This window comes from Aulonocara stuartgranti, assembly GCF_965226115.1.
Source record: "Aulonocara stuartgranti genome assembly, chromosome: 18".
Classification (NCBI taxonomy): Eukaryota; Metazoa; Chordata; class Actinopteri; order Cichliformes; family Cichlidae; genus Aulonocara; species Aulonocara stuartgranti.
Window position 1 is genome coordinate 2877886 of NC_138954.1, and position 20661 is coordinate 2898546.

At 43.6% G+C, this 20661-nt stretch overlaps 1 protein-coding gene across 1 annotated transcript in view; it reads left to right on the plus strand.

Annotated features, from left to right (window-relative positions):
* Positions 1 to 20661, plus strand: part of tmeff1a (transmembrane protein with EGF-like and two follistatin-like domains 1a) — a 113339-nt gene continuing 92678 nt past the window's right edge. Inside the window, exon 1 of the mRNA XM_082513683.1 lies at positions 1 to 2913. Coding sequence (XP_082369809.1) covers positions 2766 to 2913 — 148 coding nt within the window. The 5' untranslated portion in view covers positions 1 to 2765. The remainder of the gene's footprint in view (positions 2914 to 20661) is intronic.

Genomic DNA, 20661 nt, shown 5'->3' on the forward strand with positions numbered 1-20661 from the left:
AAACGCAGCTGCAGAAAACTGAAAGCACTGAACACAGTCAGACAACCTCGTGCTGATGTTTACCTTTGTTAACTGAAACAGGGAAGCCTGGATCTCCTGAGTCACAGGAAACAATCAAAACCCTTCTCTTTTCAGCTGCTTCCTTTAGGGGTCGCCACAGCAGATCCTCTGCCTCCACCTCACCCCGTCCTTTACATCCACCTCTGTCACACCAGCACCAATCCATGAATCTCCTCTGTGAGCTTCCTCCCGCCTGGCAGCTCCATTTTCAACATCCGTCATCCAGTATATCCACGATCCCTCCTCTGCTCAAACCATGTCACCTGCCTCTCTAACTCTGTCTCCAAACAGCTCCACCTGAGCTCCACCTCTGATGTTTCATTTATTCTGATCGCTCCAAATGAATCTCTCAACATGTTCCACTCTGTCACCTCCAATTTGTTGTTTCCAAACAATAAAAGCGCACATACAGTATAAAATAAAACAATAAAACCATGAAAACAGATGTGAAGATGGACAGATGTCGCCTCCATCGCTCACTGCTTTGTTTTTAAGCTCAGCGTTAATGTTTTTGCTGCGTTGGTGTTTAGAGGCTGCAGTGAGACGAGAGGTGGACGGCTAAGTTAATGACCGCTGTCCTGGTTAGCATAAACAGACTTCCTGTTAATTAGAACTGAGTGACTGATAAAATATTTGAATTTCAGCTAAAGTTGTTGAGGCTACTAAAAGCATGAAACGAAGGCAGAGATACAGACTCACTGGAGGATGCCTGGTTTAACCTGATGATGCATGTTTTTATTTTCTAATCTGCTGCTGAGTCTGTTTCACTCCACTGGAAACTAGAACACAGATCACTGCACTTTGACCTGCAGACAAACTGAAGTGATCTCCGTCTGCTTCGTCAGACTGTGGGACAGAAACCTTTCAGGTGTAAAGTTTCAGAGCTCTAATGTGAAACCTGCTCAGTGTTAAACAGTTAACTCTAATGAATCATCATCATCTGATAACATTTCTGATTGGAGTCATATGAGGCATGAAACGCCCCTTTTTAATGAGCGTGCTCAGAGTCTAAAGCGGTGAGTGCTGATAACCACGGTGGTGATTCCCGACTGGGGTTTAGGCTTTGGTGACTCAGTTCAGGTGAAGGAAACCAGGCAGTGCTGTGTTCAAGTCACAGCGAAGATAGTGACCCAGTCACTGTGGGGACCGACTGGTTTTTAGAACCAGCCTGTCTGTGGAACTAAACTGTTTTCCAGTTTCAGCACCAACGTGATGATTTTTGAGTAAAACAGTCTTTGGACTTTGTGCAGTGTGAAACTGACCCTTAGTTTGAAAGCACTTTAAAAGATCCAGGAAAAGATCCTGGAAAGCCTAAAAAGCCCAAAGTCATTTGAAGTCACTTTGATGAGTGAGGGAACCTCCAGATGAACAGAATCAACGTTTGAGGAGCGTTTAAAACAAATACTTTTCAAAAATACATCATCCTGTATGAAATGATTTCTTATTGATCAGTGGGCCAGCCAGATTTGAACCTTGCCCATATTTAAACCGTTGTAAATGACTTGTTGGCCTATAATCTGTGAAACAGGTGTCAAACATTTCTCCCATCAATGACATGAAGTCATGTCGAGCCACAGAGAACGTTTTTGTCACGAGGTAGAAGCTGTGATCAGTTTCTGGCAAAGTGACCATCCTTTATTTATCCAGCTAGAAAGTCTCAGTGACATTAAAGTGATGTTTTTAAGAGATCAGAGGGAAACAGAAAGTTCAACAGTAACTCTAAAACAGTTTCAAGTGTCCACGAAGGACTGATGATCACGCAGGTGCAATAACAGAGTCACAGAGTCTTCATTTGATGCACAAACTCTTCATCAATCGATCTAATCTGATAATCAATTCATCGTGACTCGTGCTGATTATTAATCACGTGACTTTTTATTTTCAGGAGAGTTCAGCAGCGTGTTCCCGTGAGATCGTTCCCGTGAGATCGTCCCCGCCTCTCTCCCGGGACTTCTTAATAGAAAAATGTGAAAACTGTCTGAAGCGGATTCCGAGCAGCTGCTGGTGGAACAGCAGCCTCCACCGGAACGATTTCACGTCCTGAGTGGACACGCTTCCTTCTAAAGTGTCACGTGCTCCTTCTTGCATCGTTAACGATACTGAACAAAACCGTCACGTTCGGTGTCGCACGTGCTGCCGGCCGTGGATGTGGGCTGACGGGTTCAGGTCCGCGACCTGCCGGAGCTTCTTTCACTGCAGCCTTCTGCAGCTCAAGGTGTGCGTGCGCGCGCGCGTGCGTCAGGGGCGTGGAGGTGGAGGGGAGCGTTGCGTCCTCTCACGTGACCAGCCCGCCCGTCCTCCCTGCTCTCGGTCCGGATCTCTTTGTTGTGGTTGCAGCGCGTCTGTGAGCCGGAGCGCCCCGCTGAGCTCCGTGACGGATCCACGACGCGCGGGATCGTTTCGTGTGCGGCGCGAGACAGACAGCCGGATCCAGCCGGTGCAGCTCGGTCTGCCTGAAGATAGAGGCGCGGACGCAGGGGGAGGATGCTCCCTGCCCGGACGAACTGGACCGCCTCCCAGACTTCCTGAACGCGGATCCGGCGAGCGTTACCCGCACATTCCTCCACCTTCCCCCCTCTGCGCTCTCCGTTAGTGGGAGCCAGCCTCCGCCTGCTGCACCCGGGATTAAGCTGTGCTTTCCACCTGAACCGACATCCGAGCGCTGCGTCCCGCTGGCGTCTGCAGGTCTGATCGGCTTCTTCGCGATGTTGTCAGGCCCTGCGAGGCATCGCGGGCGTCCCGGCGGGGTCGTCCGGTGCCTGGTGTCCGCCTGCCTGCTGTCTCTGCTGCTGGAGGCTCGGGGGTCTTATCCTCAGAGCGGCGAGTGCAAAGGCAAAGGAAAGGACTGCACAGGTAAGACCTCCACCTCCTCCACCCCTCCTGCTGTAAATCAGCCTCTGTGCTTTGAATAATCCTAATCTGATGCCGAGATGTGCGCGCGGGTCTGTATGTGTGATATTCCCGTGGGCACGTCTTCTGTGATTCGGGGACTTGTTGGAGCCGCTGCTGCTGTGGTGACCTTTGAATCTCACTGAATCCTCATTGTCCTGCATGTCCGTGTCTGTTGGCCTGTTTGAGCTTCGAGCTAAAATATGAAGAGTCGGGTTAATGTTCCTGCTGCTGCGAGTCAGTTTAGTCTGTGAGCTGTGAATTTAATCTGCTGGAGTATCCACGCATTTATTCCTAAAGAGCTGTTTACAATATCACAGCTGATCCGAGTTGTATATCTGGTCCATGTTGTCATGATTGGATCCGTGTGGCCTGCAGTCACTTTGTGGGTTGTTGTTGTTTTGTACTTATAATTTTATTTTTCATTTAATTTAACTCAGAGTTTAGATTTAACCTTTTTATTTTAAGGCGTCTCTGTCTCAAACTTTCCTGCTGTTCTTTTGATAAATTTGGCCAAACTGTTGGCTGAAGCTCTTTCCTCCTGTTTCACAGTCCGTCTGCTTTCTGAAGCAGGAATGTTGAGTCGCTTTTATTTGCACATGTAAAGTTTCAGAGGGCTTCACAGACACGAAAACATTAAAAATGGGGAAAAAACAAAATATTCAAACATGGACAAACTAACATACACAAACCTGTAAAACAAAGAGAAAGAAATTCTGAAAGAAACCAGACTAAAGACCGACGTTAATGAAGAAACCGAGCAGCTGATCTGTTCTCCACAGAAGCAGGTTCAGTTATTGACATAAAAACAAGAATCAAATGCAAAATAAAATGTTTTAAGAGCACCTTGAAATTTTTGGTACAGTTTGCTTCTCTAATGTCTTGAAAACAGCAAAAGCTGCATTTCTATTTTTTCTCAGGGAGAAAAGCAGTAAATTGTTTGATTTTAATGAACTTCTCCAGTTTTGGATTCATGATTTTAAAGTTGCTTATTAGGTGAAAATGCAGCTTTAAAACTGCATTTACAGGAACATCAGCAGAGGCGTGCAGGTTTCAGGGGAGCAGTTGGGTGGAGGGACACTCTGAGTGGAACCCCCCACGGTGTCACACACTTCATTTCTTATATTCAGTCTTTATGTATGGGAGGAAAACACAGCGAGGCTCTCAGACGGCCTGTGTCACATTCAAATAATTAATCTCTGCTTTTCTCATTTAATACAATCCCTGCTGACTCACACATACACATGATTTACTCTTCTGTCCTCTTCTGTTTGCCTGGGACGGCAGTCGGGTACCAGCTCTGACTGATGTGAGCCCACTCAGTTCAGTTTTAATGCATCGGACACATTTAATATACAGCTTCATATTGCAAGATAAATATCAGAGATGGCTCCAAATATCTGAGTCCCTCTGCAGTGCTCGGTGACAGTGGGAAGGAAGAAACCTCCATCAGATTCAGGCCAGGGAGACGCAGCCGAGAGGAAAGAGAAGCACGAAGAAATCACGAAACACTAACAAGACGAAACTAAACTCCTCCAAAGTGATCGAAGCTCTGAGGAAGACTTCTGCTCATCTTCCAAACGTTCTGCAAATTTCAAACACGTCACACATGCATCTGTTTTATAAGTCTCGACAGTATATCTCAAAAAAGTGAATTAGGTTGTCTGAAAGCAAGAAGGACATGCAGACTTGTTTTCATCTCTAAAGAAAATTACTGAAAGCTGACACGAACATCAGTTTGCAACAACATCTATAAACTGGAAGAACAGCATCTCACACTCATGTATCCGACTCTTCCTTCTCCTCTTTCTCTTTCATCATGGCTTCTTCATTCTTGCCGAGTTGCCAGCAGGAGCACAGGGCATGTTAGCAAACGTACCTCAGCATCACACTAAACTACTAAGATGTAGAGAATCCACGCCGGTCCCTCAGACGCTGCACAGCTTACATGACTGACAGTAAACGATTAGCAGCGTTCCTGCAGGTCCTTAAAGAGTCTTGAAATGTATTAAATTAATTCATCTGAAAATCAGAATCAGAATACTTTATTGATCCCTGGGGGAAATTATTTTTTGTTACAGTGCTCCATTTTAAACCAACATTAAGACAAGACAGACAATACGCTAACTAAGAATAGTACAATATATACATATATATACATACATACATACATAAGTCACTTATAAATAAATATTTGGAAAAGAAACATGTGTAGTTGTAGCAGTAACCAGTGTGTTAAGTGGATGCGTTGTACAGGGAGATGGCCACAGGCAGGAATGATTTCCTGTGTCGTTCAGTGGTGCTTTTCGGTAATCTCAGTCTCTCACTGAACGAGCTCCTGTGACTGACCAACATGTCATGGAGTGGGTGGGAGGTGTTATCCAACATTGTCTTTATCTTGGACAGCATCCGCCTCTCCGATATGGAAATAGAGGAAAATATGGAAATAGTTGGTATTTAAAAGTCTTCGGTCAGTGTTTCAGGCGTCAAGAGAGTCGATTTTATTCATCGTTTTTTCTGAAAACAAGCACTTACAGATTTTTTTCAATAATTTACTGATGAGCATGAATATCACACGAGCTAACAGAGGAAACAACATGCATAATTTTTAAAGCCAAGTTGTCTGACTGTCAAAGACAAGCGGACATGTGAATTCTGTGAAATTACTTTGTACTATGAGGCAGCTCCCACACGTTTCCCTTTGTGGATGCAGATGAGGAAACGTTTAACGCTTTAATACACTCGGCACAGAGCACTAGAACCAGGAGGCTGATGTCTCCTGGTTTGTTGGACTTAAAGTTCATGCAGATCTTTTGAAAAACACCTTAAAAACTCTGAACTCTCTGGTGCCTGTAGGAACCCTGGACAGTCTCATTTATGTATCGCTGTTTTGGCCGGTGGTTGTTTGCACATGGAGTGTGAGAACAAGCTGTGCAAACCAGCTAACAGCAGACTAGCAGCAGAATACTGACTCGTGACTGTGTTACTGTTGGGATCGTTTTTATCCAGGTTCAAACTGTGAGGATCGGCTTTCTGGGGTCTTCTGTTGGTGTGCGGAGTATCCGTGGATGTTTTTCAAGTAAAAAGAGTCATTTATGAAAACAATACTATTGAGAACAAGTTGACTGGAAGCTTCTGTTTTTACAAGGAGCCTGAACCAGGCGTGAAATGTTTTATAGTCGAGAAAATTTAAATATTAAAGCTTTAAATGTGCTGCTAATGACTGAGCCTCTGCCTCCAGATTGTTTTCATCATGGAAATGAATTAGCTGTTATACAACTAATTAACTGTTGATTATATATAGACTAAAACTGTTTATGTAAATCTAGTTTGAATGCACTATTGGATACTATCACATTTATGAGGAAAGTGAAAATATTGGTATTTTCCCTTTAGAAGCACCACAGCTCTTTCATATAATAAAACAATGAGCTGCCGCTCACGTCCAGCATCCCTGAAACACCCTCATCGTGACCTCTGCGGTGAGCGAGCACCGAGCTTCTATAAGCCTATCACTTACTCTTAGCGTAATGCACTCTGACAGGGATTTTAGTCGATGCTATTTGCGATCGTGTTTGCATCCTGCTGCATCAATATCTAATATTCATGCATTCATTGCACCGTTACTCTGTTCTTCTTCTTTTATGAAATATTTAAAGGAAAGGAGCAGCAGCCATGTAAATGAGTGTTAGCTGTCACTCTGGAATAACCCGCCTCGCTCATGTTTTATTAATGAACCTCTGAATTGTTTCTGCTCGGGCCACTCGCGGTGTTTGCATTAAGAAATGGAGCGTTTTCCTCGCAGACGAGCGCCGCGATCCTCATCAGAACATAATGCCACGTTCTGCAGAGGCAAATGAAAATGTTCCGAGTCACTAAACAAACCAAATACCTTGATTTTTAGCACGGACAGCCTAATTCACACAGTCAGCGCTCCATGCATAACAATAAGCGCGTGGCACAGGACTGAGTCTTGATACCAGATAATAATTGACGGCGCTTCTTTCAGAACTGGTGTTCGTCTGAAAAACAGAATAAACGACGAGCTTCTGCCGTCTCGAGAGAGACGGAACAAAATGGGTTTTGGCACTTTGTTGGAAGCAGCGTGCCGCAGGGTTTGAAGGGAAAATGCAGCCCTGGAGAAACATCGAGCATTCATAGCGAACCAATATTCTCTGGTACTGAAGTGTAAAATATAAGATGTGGAAAAGCATTTGTGGCACCAGCCATCTGCTGCTGAGGGGCGACGTGAAGCTTGGAGTTTGGTTTCCATTTGCTGCCGTCGTTTCCAGTTACTTTAAGTTAGAGCAAATTTGGGCAAAGAACGTGGACGGGATGGATGCGTGAGCTGTTTACCGGGCAGCTCTTCAGCCTGTATGAAGTGTATCAGGACCTGTATCACACATCCATGCGTTTCCTGTCTGTGAGCTGAATTGGACTGCACTTGTGGCGTGCCAACGAAGACACACTCAGGTGTTCTTCTGTTAATTAATATCATTAACAACTTGTGACATCAGAAATTCATCTTCTGTGGATGAACTCTGTCTGGCTTCTGGTGACGGTCGTCCTCATTCAGCTCGATGACCTTGGTGTAGAAGCAAACAAGCAGCTCTCCACCAGCTCCGGGTGGATGTCCAGAGCTGGAGCAGGACTTCTGTTTGTAGTCCAAGATGGCAGTTAGAGCAGGACAAGACGGCACAACCGCAACCCAACAAGCCCTCAGAGGAACACGACAAGGACCTGTTTACATCGACTGAACTATCAAAATAAAAGCAAGGACGCTGTCCACTAGTAAAAGGATCGCAACTTTTACTCAGAAGGGGGAAAAACAAACCCCAAAATCAACGATGGCGGCTATCAACATGCAAGGGCAGGCCACCCAAGTCTCATCAGGAAACTTTTGCTTGTGCAATAAAAGCACAACGATGCAGCGCAGTCCGGAAACTCGACGTTGCACAGCTCGAGTCAGAACGACGGTTGAGTTCAGACACATTATATTCTCATTAGGACCGAGAATATAATAAGATCCCAGCGGCCTCGGGGTTTGCATTAGAATAGAGCATAAATTAGTAAAATTATAAAAAAGAACAAAAGCTTAAACTGATCAGCAAAAGTTTGTAACTTGATACAGTTTATTTTCAGTTTACTGCTAATGTTCACTAATTAATGGAGGTTAAGTCGTTCGTGTATGTAAAGAAGGTTATTGGGGATTCAGTGCTTCTTTCTGCTAAAGATTACGTCACTTTCTCTTCATGCTGGATGTTGGAACTCCAGCACTGCATTATTGTGTCTGCACAGAAGAGGCAGTGAGACCTGTTAGCCTGCATGTACCGAACACGACGGCCACGATAGCTGGAACTGAAACCTGAAATCAGAAAGTTTCCTTTCCTGAAGTCCTTCAGCTGACTGATGATTGTGTCCCAGCCAAAAAATGCTCTCAAGTTTACCTTTGGTTGATTAATCCCTTAAAAAGAGCCAAACTAAGAGCGGAGCTCTCAGCTGCAAGTCGACTGATTCAAACCAAGATTCGGTAAAGAAATCTGTATCTGCTGGAGAACACCACGACTCAGTGATGCATTAATCCACTCATCCAGGTTTTTACCCAAACCCAGGGGATTTCTTTTGTTAGTTTGCATTGTTGCTGTTTTTGTTGACATCGGAAGATTTCATAAATAAAAAAGTTAAATATACAAGGTCTGCAATTCCATGAATGAAAAACACACCAACCATAAATAATTACAAAGAGCTCCACAGGAAAAAATGCCAAAAACCTTAAATAGATTTATGAACCTTCACGTGTGAAAGTGGGAGCTGCTGGGGGAGAATCATCACAAACAATAGTCAAGGCTTTGTGCTGAAGCAGGGAAATACTGGCCAGCAGTTTGTCTTCATATTTCAAATATATTTATTTTCAACGGTGCTCCCAGACTGTGGTAGAGAACGTTTGCACCCTCTCTAGAGCTGATGCGGAGAACCCTGAAGTGCCCAGTTTTTCACTTTTTAGAGATGTGATTTATGCTGATGCAGCTGTGAAGGTTTGAAAAGCAGCAGGGAGCTCGAGCTGTGCAGCGATGCCGCGACTCTGTCTGAAGACAGTAAATGTAGCGTGGCCCACGGAGACGCCGACTTTTCAGGGTTCTCGTCTTGTTTGTTTGTTCAGGTGAGGTGTTTGGACATAAAGTTGTCCGCAGGTGAAACGTTCTGCCATAATCGGCAGATTACTGCAAGAACAAGTAAGATCGGCGAGTCTGAAGCTCAGACTTTGAAGTCGGCTGCTTGCACGTCAGCTCTGTCCTCCATATGTTTGTACTGTGTAATTTTGTGGCCTACCAACCATTTCATTTGGGATGCTTATTTTTCTGGAGGATACATATGTTCAGCAGACTCCCCTCGCTGTATCCGAGGATGTGGTTTAGAGCTGTTTTTCAGCCAATTAAATGCTTAAAAGGGCCTATGCTGTTTCTCCTTATTTCTCTGTTTCCTGTCATATATCTCCTGTTCCAGTCGTGGATGTTCATATTTAACACGGTCAAACTTTGGAAAACGAGGTCAGTATGAAGGTCTCTGATCGTCCTGACACTCAGTTTGAAGCAGTTTTTTTTCTGCTCCTGGATCTGAGTGATGTCATCGAGTTAATCTGATGAAGCAGATGTTAGACTTGGTGATTATCTTTGGTGGGAACCATCATTTTTTTCATCTTTCATCATTGAAAATAGATTCACTTCCTTTTCAAATAAACAAGCATCTTTACCTGAATAACTCTGAGCTTTGTATTTGCCTTTTTGAAAATTTCACAATTTTTGCATCCAGGTTCAGTAACGTGTGGAGGGAAGTGGAACCTCTGGTCATGACCGACTCTATCAGGAAAATCCTGAAACTGAATGTTGCCCCATCGTCCAGTAAACAGCCTATGACTGGATCCAAGATCGGTGGCATGAAAATGGTTAAATGCTGAAAGTCTGGAACTGGAGTTTTAATGATTGAATTTTAAATAATTTTAAATAAATGGAATCGAAAACCTTTGTAAAAATTCAGCTCTTCTGAGTTCAGGTAGAATTTGTACCCATTAGAAATCTTTGTCATGTTGCCTATTTTATTCTCTACTTTATTAATATTTGCTCGTTCGCCTTTTCTTCATCTGCATTGGTTTAATGGAAGCAGGTGGAGATTTAGCTCCACCTATAGATTAAGATTTTGATCAAACTCAGAGGAAATGAGACGTCAGTTGTAAATCTGTCCTTCTTGTGTCGGCTGTTTGTAGTCTCGCTGTGACTGTGGTCGTTCAAGCTTTAAGTTTGAAACCCGTGGCACACAACAAGTATTTTATTTCTTGGTCAAAACAAGTTAATTCCTGTGGCTTTCTCCAGCTCCCTGCTCTACTTCTTACTTACACAGCTGCAGTATGAGTAATAAATCTCATACAGTAAAATGGCAGGACTTGGACGAGTGCCTGGACGGGCAGGTGGAGCAAAGAAGTGAAAGAAATCAAACTCTACAGTTATTTTCGCCCAAATGTCACCTGAAAACTGGGGAAATGTCAGCAGAGATGGGCTGTAATTAATAGCAGTCGGCTGTTTCCCGACAGGACGAGGAGCACTTAGTCACGATCTGCTTTTATTTTGTCGGGCGCTTCGCTCGGGCTGAGTCGGGTTATGTTCCCTGACAGCCGGGACGGAGCTCACTCACCCTCGCCAAGATAAATGAAATGATATTGTATAATTTGGCCCTGCGCGAGCCTTTTAAACGCTCGCCTCCTGGGAGATCCTTTCAAAGTCCTCCGCCTCGCCCCACGGAGCACGCTCAGAGGCTCGTACGTGTGTGCCAGGAAGCGCAAACACGACAAATTTACTTGGGGAAAGTGTAACGGGCGCGATTAAATTTTCAGCAGCGGCTCCGACATGAACAGAGCTGCGGATGAATATTGATGTTCTGTCGATGCTGTTTACTGTTTACACTCGGAGGCCGTTTAGCCGAGCAGCTGATGATGAGAAGGACATACACCCCTCAGTAATCTTCCTGCCAAGCTGGAGGGGTGGAGGAGAATAGTGACGAGCAGGTAGAGGGCCGTGGTTCAGGTGTCGCTGTGGTAATGTCATCAGCGATGAGGCAGATTAATCTTTGGTGACCTGTTTTTCAACATGATAATGAGACGACATGAATAATTTGCATTTGAAATCAAGAACTGACAGGACAGCGTTTCTCGCACACACACACTATAATGAATACATGTAAATATGTTTGGGTTGTCAGCTTTTAGTTTTTAATTCATCTGAAATAACAATGCCATCCACAGCTGATTTAAACAATCCCCTCGCTCTTATTTTGAAAGAGCAGCTGCTGGTAACATGATATCCAGCGCACTTCCTGTCGGTTTAACCACAGATAAAAATAAAAAAATGCAAAAGTGAGTCGCAGTATATGGCTGCGCAGCTCATGGAAGTAAAGTCTGTGTGCTTTGCATCTCTTTAGGTTTCTTTGCCAAACACACGTCAGTGTCTGTGTGCAGCCTCCACTCTGGCTCAATATAAATAAGGAGGGAGGCGCTATCCTGTGATCTTATTCAGAAATTTGCAAAATAAAATAAGAATTCTCCCAAAAATAGTCAGTGATGGATTTACCTGCTCTCAGCAGTTGTAACATTTTCACCTCACCGTGCAGGCAGGTCCGACTTACTGCTCCACAAAGCTGTAGTTACTTCAAATACTCGTAGGCTAATATTCTATACAACAAATCTATAACAGCTTAAATGATTAATGCACAATAAATCGATATCTGTATATACGGCACCTAAAACTATAATATAAAAGTAGTGGAGGACATGCTTTCCCCTCTTTAGACTCTGCCAGCATGCTGCAGGTGTCCCAGCTAGAAAGAGGGAGGACGGCTGCTGACAGCCTGCGGCCAAGTTTACCAGAAATCTGATTAAATTTAAAGATGGAGGCAAACAAAACAAGCCTGTCTGTCGAGTCTGCACACACAGCTCCCCTTTTAGCGTCTTCTTTATTCAGCATCCCGTCGCTGTGTGAAACGAGTCGGGGCGGACGGGAGCCACTAAAAACTTTTGTCTAAATTTAAAATCACAACGATTTTAAACTTTGAACAGTGACAGCAAGAAAAACAACGGTTTGCATCTCGGGTGAATCAGTTGGTAGAAACACCATGACTCCTTCAAATGGGCCAACAGCCAACCAATCAGCTTGCACAGCTGACTCACTGTTCCCAGGCCACCAGGCCTTTGATTATAGGCCCGCCTCTAACTGAATCCTGCCTCCCTCGAACTAACATCAGTCACATGAAGGTGGTTCTGCAGCTCGATCATCTCAGGTTTATCAATGTGAGGTATGAGTGAGTTTCCAGAAAAGAGGCAGAGCAGCACGTTTCTGAAATAAAGCTTAAACTACAAACACAAAGCAGCAGAGTGAGACTCTGAAAGCTTTACAGCGCGCGTGGTTTTATAAAGAGCTGTATGAACATGTGTGTTTTAAGTGCTTTGAGTGGTCAGAGCAGCGCTGTAGCACACTTATCAGCATCACTGTCCCGTCGTTAAGCTTCAGGAAGATCTGATGATAACTGCGTTTTCAGGGACATTGATTTGCTGCTTAAATCAGGTTATTCCTGCAGCAAGAGTTACGTCCTTTCAGCTGGAACTCCGGCAGCCTTTCAGAGTCTGAGAGGAAGTGAAGAACCCATAAACAGGATTTAATCCAGTGAGTAGTCTCAATTTAATGCAAGTTCAACAAGAAAACCGGTCTTAGGTTCCCTGTTTTAGGATCATATCACTTTTTAAAGGCTGATAGGATAATAAAATCACTGTAAACTTGCAGCCATAATAAAAAAAGCCCCTAAGAATCTGGATTTCTTAATGATGCTCGACTGGGAAAGACTTCAGTCTTTAAAAGCAAAAGACTTTCTCTTACTATCTGCAGCCTGAGCTCTGAGGGAGCTTCCAGGAATGGTGACGCTGTTTTCCAGAGAACTGATCAGTAGGTGGTGGTTTGTACATGTCGATGTCCCATCTGGAGCAGAATACTGCGGCGCCAGGGAAGACGAAGCGGTCGAGACTGAAGGCTGCCTTCTTACGTCCCGGGAATGATCAATACTTTGAGGCGGCCAGATCTGACTACGTCAAACACTGGACCTCCCCGACCATGATCTATGCATACAGGCCTGCACTGAATCCCTACTTGCAATTATTTCATTAAATTCCCACATTTGTAGGGAAGTTTGCATGGATCCAAATACTCACGGAATATGTATGAAACAGGGGAAAGTCAAATGTCGTCCACTTCCTGTTTGTGCTACACTTCTCTGAGTCTCAGCAAGTAGTTGGTGAGTGTTTGCAGACAGGTGGGTAGTCGGCAGAAACCAAACCAAAGCAATCACAGGAGGGTTTTGGTTTAACGAGTCTGCGCTGGAAGCTTTAGTCCTTTTTTATTCCCACAAATATTTTCTTGCAGAAATAAAAACCCTGGGATTAAAATCTGGAAATGCACAAACATCTAAGGATTCACTTTTGGCTTTAAGCACAGGGTGTCCACATTTTTTATTTCTCCTTAAAGTCTTTGCAGAAGTATCAGTTTGAAGCTGACGATGAGGAGCGACGCAAACACAAAGCTGCATTTTGGGTGATGGCGTGTGTGTGTTTTGGCTGTTTAACAAGCGTTTTATTCCTCGTAATGAAGCAGAAACAAACAGATGATAAATGACAAGATGTTCCTTCTGCTTCGGTCCCCTTGTGAGGAAAAAACAACCAAAATATCAATTTATTCACAGCACAGCAGATAGCAGCAGAAACAACATTAATCATATTTCTGGCACAGACACAATACCTCCTCCAGGATTGTACATATCAGGCAGTTTTAAGTGTTTCCATGCAGATGCTCCTGATTGATGACACGTCTGTTGTTTCATAAACACGAGCACAGGCAGCGCTGGGAGTTTCTGAGATGATTACACTCAGGACTTGTTGTTTCTGTGACTCCGTTTTTCATGTCAGAAGGTCTTTATCGTCTCCTGGACGATCGCATCCTGAATAAACTCCAGATATTTGAGTTAAACTTTGCTTTTTGTCTCCTAATTTGAATAATTAACGAGTTTAGGTACGACGAGCCCGAAAACTTCCCAGAGAATTTTCTCTTCTCCTGAGACACGGAGCAGAAAGGAGCAGGACCGGTCGCCGGAGTCAAATGGAGAAAATTGAAAATTGATTTTTCTACTCTTTGAGAAAATAATAGCTCAGGAGTTGGTGGGAACATTTCTGCACTTAATTTGACGGCAGTTTTGTCTTTTTGTACAAAATAAATGTCAGAACAGTCATTTTCTCAGCCTTTTCTGTATCACAGCCCAATTTTTAGGATCCCAAATTATCATGACAGCAGCAGTTGGAGAGCTGACAAGTTGTCATCTGAATTCATGTCTTTTGTCTTTTAAGAGCTCAAAGAGCTGAAAGCTCGAGTATTAAATATGAATTAGAAGTGAGATAACACTCTTTAGCAGGATGGGAACAAGTCTGAATGCGAAGCAACGCTGGAGAAATCACTTCAACGTTTTAATGAGCCCCTTAATACAGATTTAGTCATTTATTTGAAAACTCTTGAACTGAAATATCCTCTGTCAGAATTTTAGGCTTGTTTAGATTAAGATTTTTGTTTTTAATAATCTGCACGTAGCAGAAACAACCCCGACAGAAGTTTGAGCTTGATGGGCTCTGACTGCACCAGAGATGAAGAACATCTAAAAACCTGCAGCCGGTGGATGAATGGTATATATTGTAATATATCTATATCACTAAAGCACTTCTGGATGGATGCAAACTGCATTTCGTTGCCCTGTACCTGTGCATGTGCAATGACAATAAAGTTGAATTCTATTCTATTCTATTCTAATGTGAAGCTGACCTCGCCAAACTTCACCAAAGTCAGAGCAAGACAGCGACGGAGCGCGTCTGTTTTCAGAGCTTGTTTGTGAGCAGAACTAACTCGATTACCTCAGTATTTATACTGTTATTGCACCACTGATGATGTGCTGTTGAGCAGTTTTCTGTTCTGCATCACAGAAAACTGAAGAGCTTTTGGGACAAAACAAGAGATTCAAAAATCTCATTATGGGTTCTGGGACACTGTGACAAAATAATCTTCCTTGTAATGAATAAAATATTTGTGGTTTGGTGAAGCCTGCTGGCAGAGGAACGGACGTCACCCTCCCCTCTGTCCTCGTCACCGGAGCCTCTGAGGTGTGAGAACTGAATGTTCTGTTTGCTTTGACCGCCAACGTTAGACAACAACACAGCGAATGCTTTTTAAAGCCTCCAAAGACCTGCCACTTTCCAGAAGGTCTGCAGAAAAGTATGAAGTCCGGTTCACACTTTGATTCAGGGCTTTTACGTCTGTTACATAACGGAGTCCGGAGGGAGCCGTGAATCAGACCTTCATTTGTCGTAGATCTGCTGTCAGGTCGCATTAGCTGTGGCTGGCTGGATGTCGTCTTTGTGCTGAGCTTGTTTTCTAATTTCAGAAGCATTAAGATCCTCATTCTTCAGCTTTAAATGTCATTTTATACGACGTTTAAAGTATTCATGTCTTAACAGCCGTCTTTACAGGACTGAGAGACGGAGAGTAGAGAGATTGTCTTAGACTAGACGGTGTTACCTTTCACATGAAGTCTCGTGCATTTATTTTGACATGCTGTAAATTCACGAGCAGTCACCACAGCAGCTCTGCACGTCTCATTTGGTAGGTTTTTTTAGGTTGAAGGCCCGTCGTCAGGAATCTGTGTCTGCTGTTGAAGTTCCTGTCCCCACATCATCGCTGACCTGGTGGATGTTTTCAGGGAAAATGGTCCGAGTAACGTTAGAGGATTGTCTCCAGTGATGACTCGGACCTGTGAGCCCCTCGGTGGATTTGAACTCAGCAGGAAACGGCGCTCACCTCTGCTCCACCGTCTCCCTCGTCATCGTAGTCTTTCTACCTTAATGGTTCCCAGAAGGTGAATCCTGTGTCCTCGGTGGTTGGGCTGCTCCATTGTTGCAGGAACCACTAATTGCAATTGATTTAGTCAAAATTGAGATCTCGATTATTTGACACAGTTACTTGGGGCTGTTAACTTTACAAACACTGTGCATGTATTGATCTGAAGAGTCTCTGACAGTGAATTTCTTCACACCTAAAAAATAAGTCACCTAAAAATGAATTAACCCGTGAGAACCAACCAACACGACTGAAGGTGGACACAAGACCCTCTGTGGGGGAAAAGCAGGCGTCTGCAGACACCACCACGTTTTTATATCCTGTAGGTTGTTCTTGTTAAACAAAGGCTCTCTTTCAGTCATCTTAACTCGAGTCAAACTATAGAGGAAGTAAATCTGTGCGTTTGTGGACGAGTAAAAGTGCAGCGCTGTAAAGAAAAGAGCTGGATTCATAATGAAAGTCAAACTGAGCACTTTATCAGTAAAAGGATTGAAGATTTCAGGAACTTCAGGTTGAGCTGTTGGAGTTTGTGGGTCAGGGTGATCGGACCGCCTCAGAGGTCTGGGTTTGTTTTCTTAAAATGCCAAAAACAAGAGTTTGTGGGTTAAAGTGGGAGCGATGAATTTTGGATTGCATCACCTTCCTTTTCTTTTGGAGTTTATTCGAGTCTCACAAATAAAAATGGAGCCTGAAGTCATGCTGACCTTTTACTTGCAGAATCACGGAGACCACCTGCTTCACTCTGAGTCAGTGCAACCCAAAACTGAAATGCCAGCACAGAGTGTGCTCGACAGATTATATTTGTGAAGGACAGATCGGATCAACCCGCGTGGCGTTTTCACTGATGTCGATTCGCTTTCTCCCGGCGTCGCTCCTCTCCAGCTGAGGAGGAATTATCCGCCGATCAGGTTTGCGGGCTGAGTTTAGGGCAAACCAATTATCTGCAGCGCTACAGGGTGACAGACACTTTTAATTGTCTTCCACGAGGCAATAAAGGGTGTTTGTCAACTGGCTGGATGTGGACTTTCTAAATCTGTTGTGGCTCTTGGAATTTAATTAAGCCTGGAGGATAAATCGAGCCATAAAGTCACGGTGCTCTTTGGAGGAAGGCTCGGTTGTCTGTCAGGAGGTCTGCGGACGTCACACAGTGTCTGCAGTTGTTTTTATTAAACTCAAGATTCACAAGTTGACTCAGATTCAAATCATTTCTCTAAAACATGACAGTAACACTATGATATCTAATATTTCAGTCTCAGTAAATTCTTAAATGTAGAAGTTATCTAGCAGAGATTGGAAGTGTTATTCTAATTGAGTCGTGCTGTGAACAGAAAGAAACAAACCCCTCGTGCTGTCTCTGTTCGTGTTTACATGCATTGACCAATGCTACGAGGACTATTTTGTTCTGGAGACTCTTTATATTTTAAATGTTGCAGAAAAAGCAGGAGTTGACATTGATTTACAAGAAGCAGAAAAGGGAATTAGAGGAACGTCTGGAAAAATAAGGACCACTTTGTGCAGCTTCTCCCATTAACCTTAAGATTGGGAACCACTGTCATATGAGAGAGTTCTTGTGACGACAGTGACATAAATTTCACATTTATTACCGTCTAATCTTCAGCGAGTCATCTGGAGCCTTGCTTGCAGCTCTGTTGGAGTTAGAAACTCCAGACCAGTAGTCTCATTGTGGACACAGGAAGTGGGCTTGTGTTGGCCCACAACTGCAGCTTGTGATCAGCTTAATGATAAATTTCACATGTACTAGCCTAAGTGTCTGCAGCCTCTGTGAGGCTATGGGTTGACCTGAATGCTAACATTAGCGTGTTAGCATGCTCAAAGACATAATATCCTGCAGGGCAGCCAGGACAAAGCCCTAAAGCCCAGAAAACAAGAGTCCAGTAAACATGACTACCTAATGGGCCCTTACACGTTACATGGAGTATATTCTGGATAAAAATGGACACATGACTTGAATTTCAAATATAAATATTTAATAATTTTGGATTCCTTTAGTTAAAACGTGCTGGTAAAGATATTACCTGTACCTACTGACCTTGCCTGCTGTCATTTGTGCAGAATGCCTGTAAACCCCTCGATGTCAACAACGCAGCAGTCCATTTTCAGCGAGTGTCTTTCGAGCAGTTTGTCAGCACAGCTGCATTTTAAGTCATGTTTAACAAGCAAAGAGAAAAAGTGGCGCTCAAACGAGGACGAAGAGACGAGAGCAGGATGAGCACATCGCCTCGACTTTGGACTTTAGCAGCGTTATCAGTGACTTTGCAGAGCAAGAGCCCCGAAAGATGAAGTTCTGTTTGTGTTTTTGTAAATGTCTGAAACATTGCTGCCACTTATATGCCGAAAATCCGCACTCGTACTGTAATATGTTGTGTGACGTATGTAGAAGCTAGTCTACTGGGAATGAGTGTTGAATGAGGAATTCTATAAATGGGTGTGCTTGTTATTTGCTAATATTTTTGCACTTGTAGTTGTGTTTGCTGCAGTGTGATGTGGTGGTAAAGCGATATCTGCCCTGGGGCCTTTCACAGAGTTGTTACGCCTCTGAACAGGCTGGCGGTCACATGATCGTCTCCCAACAACAAGCGACAAGCTGTTATGACATCATATGTTTTGAAATTAAACGCCCTCTAGTGGTCAAGTTAAGCTTGTCATGCACACTAGCACAATAGTAGTAGCTAATTAATGCTGCAAATGTTTCACAAAGGGGTTTTATGTATATATGTTTTGGGCGAAAGCAGCACGCGTAGCGAACAGAAGAGCTTTGCTACATAAGCTAATTTTTCAGTTCGATTCAATTTTATTTCTATAGCGCCAAATCACAACAACAGTCGCCTCAAGGCGCTAATGACCACGCCAGTTAGCATCCCTTAACTGTTTATTATAAAGAAGAGTGCCTGCGCTCTGTTTTTAAATGCCGGCAGACATTTAACTATAAGTTAGCACAGTAATTATTTTTCATATAAAACAGCAGGAGTTACTCTTACATATCGTGCACGAGCGCGTCCCACAGCATGGTTTCCTTCCACCAATGGGTTTTGCTGAAATCAAGTGAAAAGGACACAAAACAGCAACAACACTGTGATCCGTTTTCAGTCTGATCAGCTGTTCAGCACATCCTACTTTGGAGTATCCGTCATCATGTTACTTGTGCACAGTAACAACCTTTTGCAACAACTTCTAAAACTGGGTGTCTCAAAAATGAATTTATGAACACAGTCAATTTCTTTGTGTTTTATTGCACTTTTTTTGCAATATATTTATTTACTGTGGACGTATTACATCGATATTGTTAAATTTTGGGATATAAAGGTTGTATTGATGTGTAAATAGGGGTAATGCTCCAAAAATGCAGCATTTAAAAATGTAAAGATGAGCTCTGGTGGATTTGTTCTGTGGTAGGTAATCAGGTTAATAGACATAAATTCTTCACAGTTCATGCAATCTCTCCTTCTCTCTTCAATCTGGGGGACAATAAATATATCTCTGCAAAATTTCATAGAAACCCATCAAACAGTTGCTGAGCTGCAGTCCACTGCTGTCCCTGCAGGTTCGGCAGTAATGCGGTTAAAAAGCACTTCAGCAGTCTGGGATTCTTTTGTCTGTTTTTCAGGATAAAACAGCTTTTTGAACCCATCATTTTGGCATGTGGTGGAGGATTTGAGAAGGATCTTGTTCCTTGGCGTCACCGTTGTTTGTCAGTGCTGCTGTTTCTGTGGAGAGATGTGCAAAAGTAAACAAATAAAATAAACAAATCTAGATATCTTCGTGTCAAGTGGAAATGCACAGCTTTTCTGTGGAAACCTGTGAGTACCACAAACCACAGCGCTCACATGTCTGAAACATTGAAAATGCAGGACATCCATCAGCCTCTACACGTGTTTCATGAGCTGCAGCAGCTCCCGGTAACGTGATCCTGCAGATCTGCAGGTGTGCTGTAGCCTGCAGGCCTTCAGGTGAGCTGACATCACGTCTCTCTGTATCGCTGCAGTGTGAAATACCGATGTTTGCACTTCAAACGAGGGCTGGCGTGACTCAGCTGAAGCCTCAGATGACGTTCACTCCCAAAATGTAAATCTTAACAGCGTCTGACTGCAGGTGTGGACGTTTGAAGGGGCCAGCGTTTGATCGATCCACCTCTTTGATCTCACACTCATTAGCTCAAGTTATTTTCAGGCTACAGGAACACGAGCCCTCGCTTCCTGTGGTTTTTCCTTCCTTATCGCCTCCTCCTTTATCAGGATGGAGGGCAAAGGTCGTGGGTTGGAGCATCACTTTGCTTTGATGACCACTTTATTTTATGTCATTGCAGGAAAATACCTTCAAATATAAACACTACAAACAGTCCTGGACATATTTTTGTAGATGATCTCTTTTAATTTTAAGACTCTGTTGACTTCATCATTGGAAGATTTGCAGTTCCATTGCTGAAAGTTGAGCTGAACTGAACCTGACTCAGTGTTTGTGTCTATAAAGTGATTGTAATTCGACTCAGTTAAATTCAGTTTTATTTTTAAAGCATCAAATCACAAAAACATTTGCCTGAAGCAGCTTTAATAGAAGAGTCACGGCGACGTCTGCTATCCACTTCAGTTATTTTGAGAGCCCAACATTAGCTGCTACGAGTAACCGTTTGTAAATTGTGCCGAAGCCTCACTCAGACCGAGGCTGTGCGACAGCGAATGGTGGTAGGCGAGATCCAGAGTTTGATGGTGTGGACGTGTGATTCAAAACG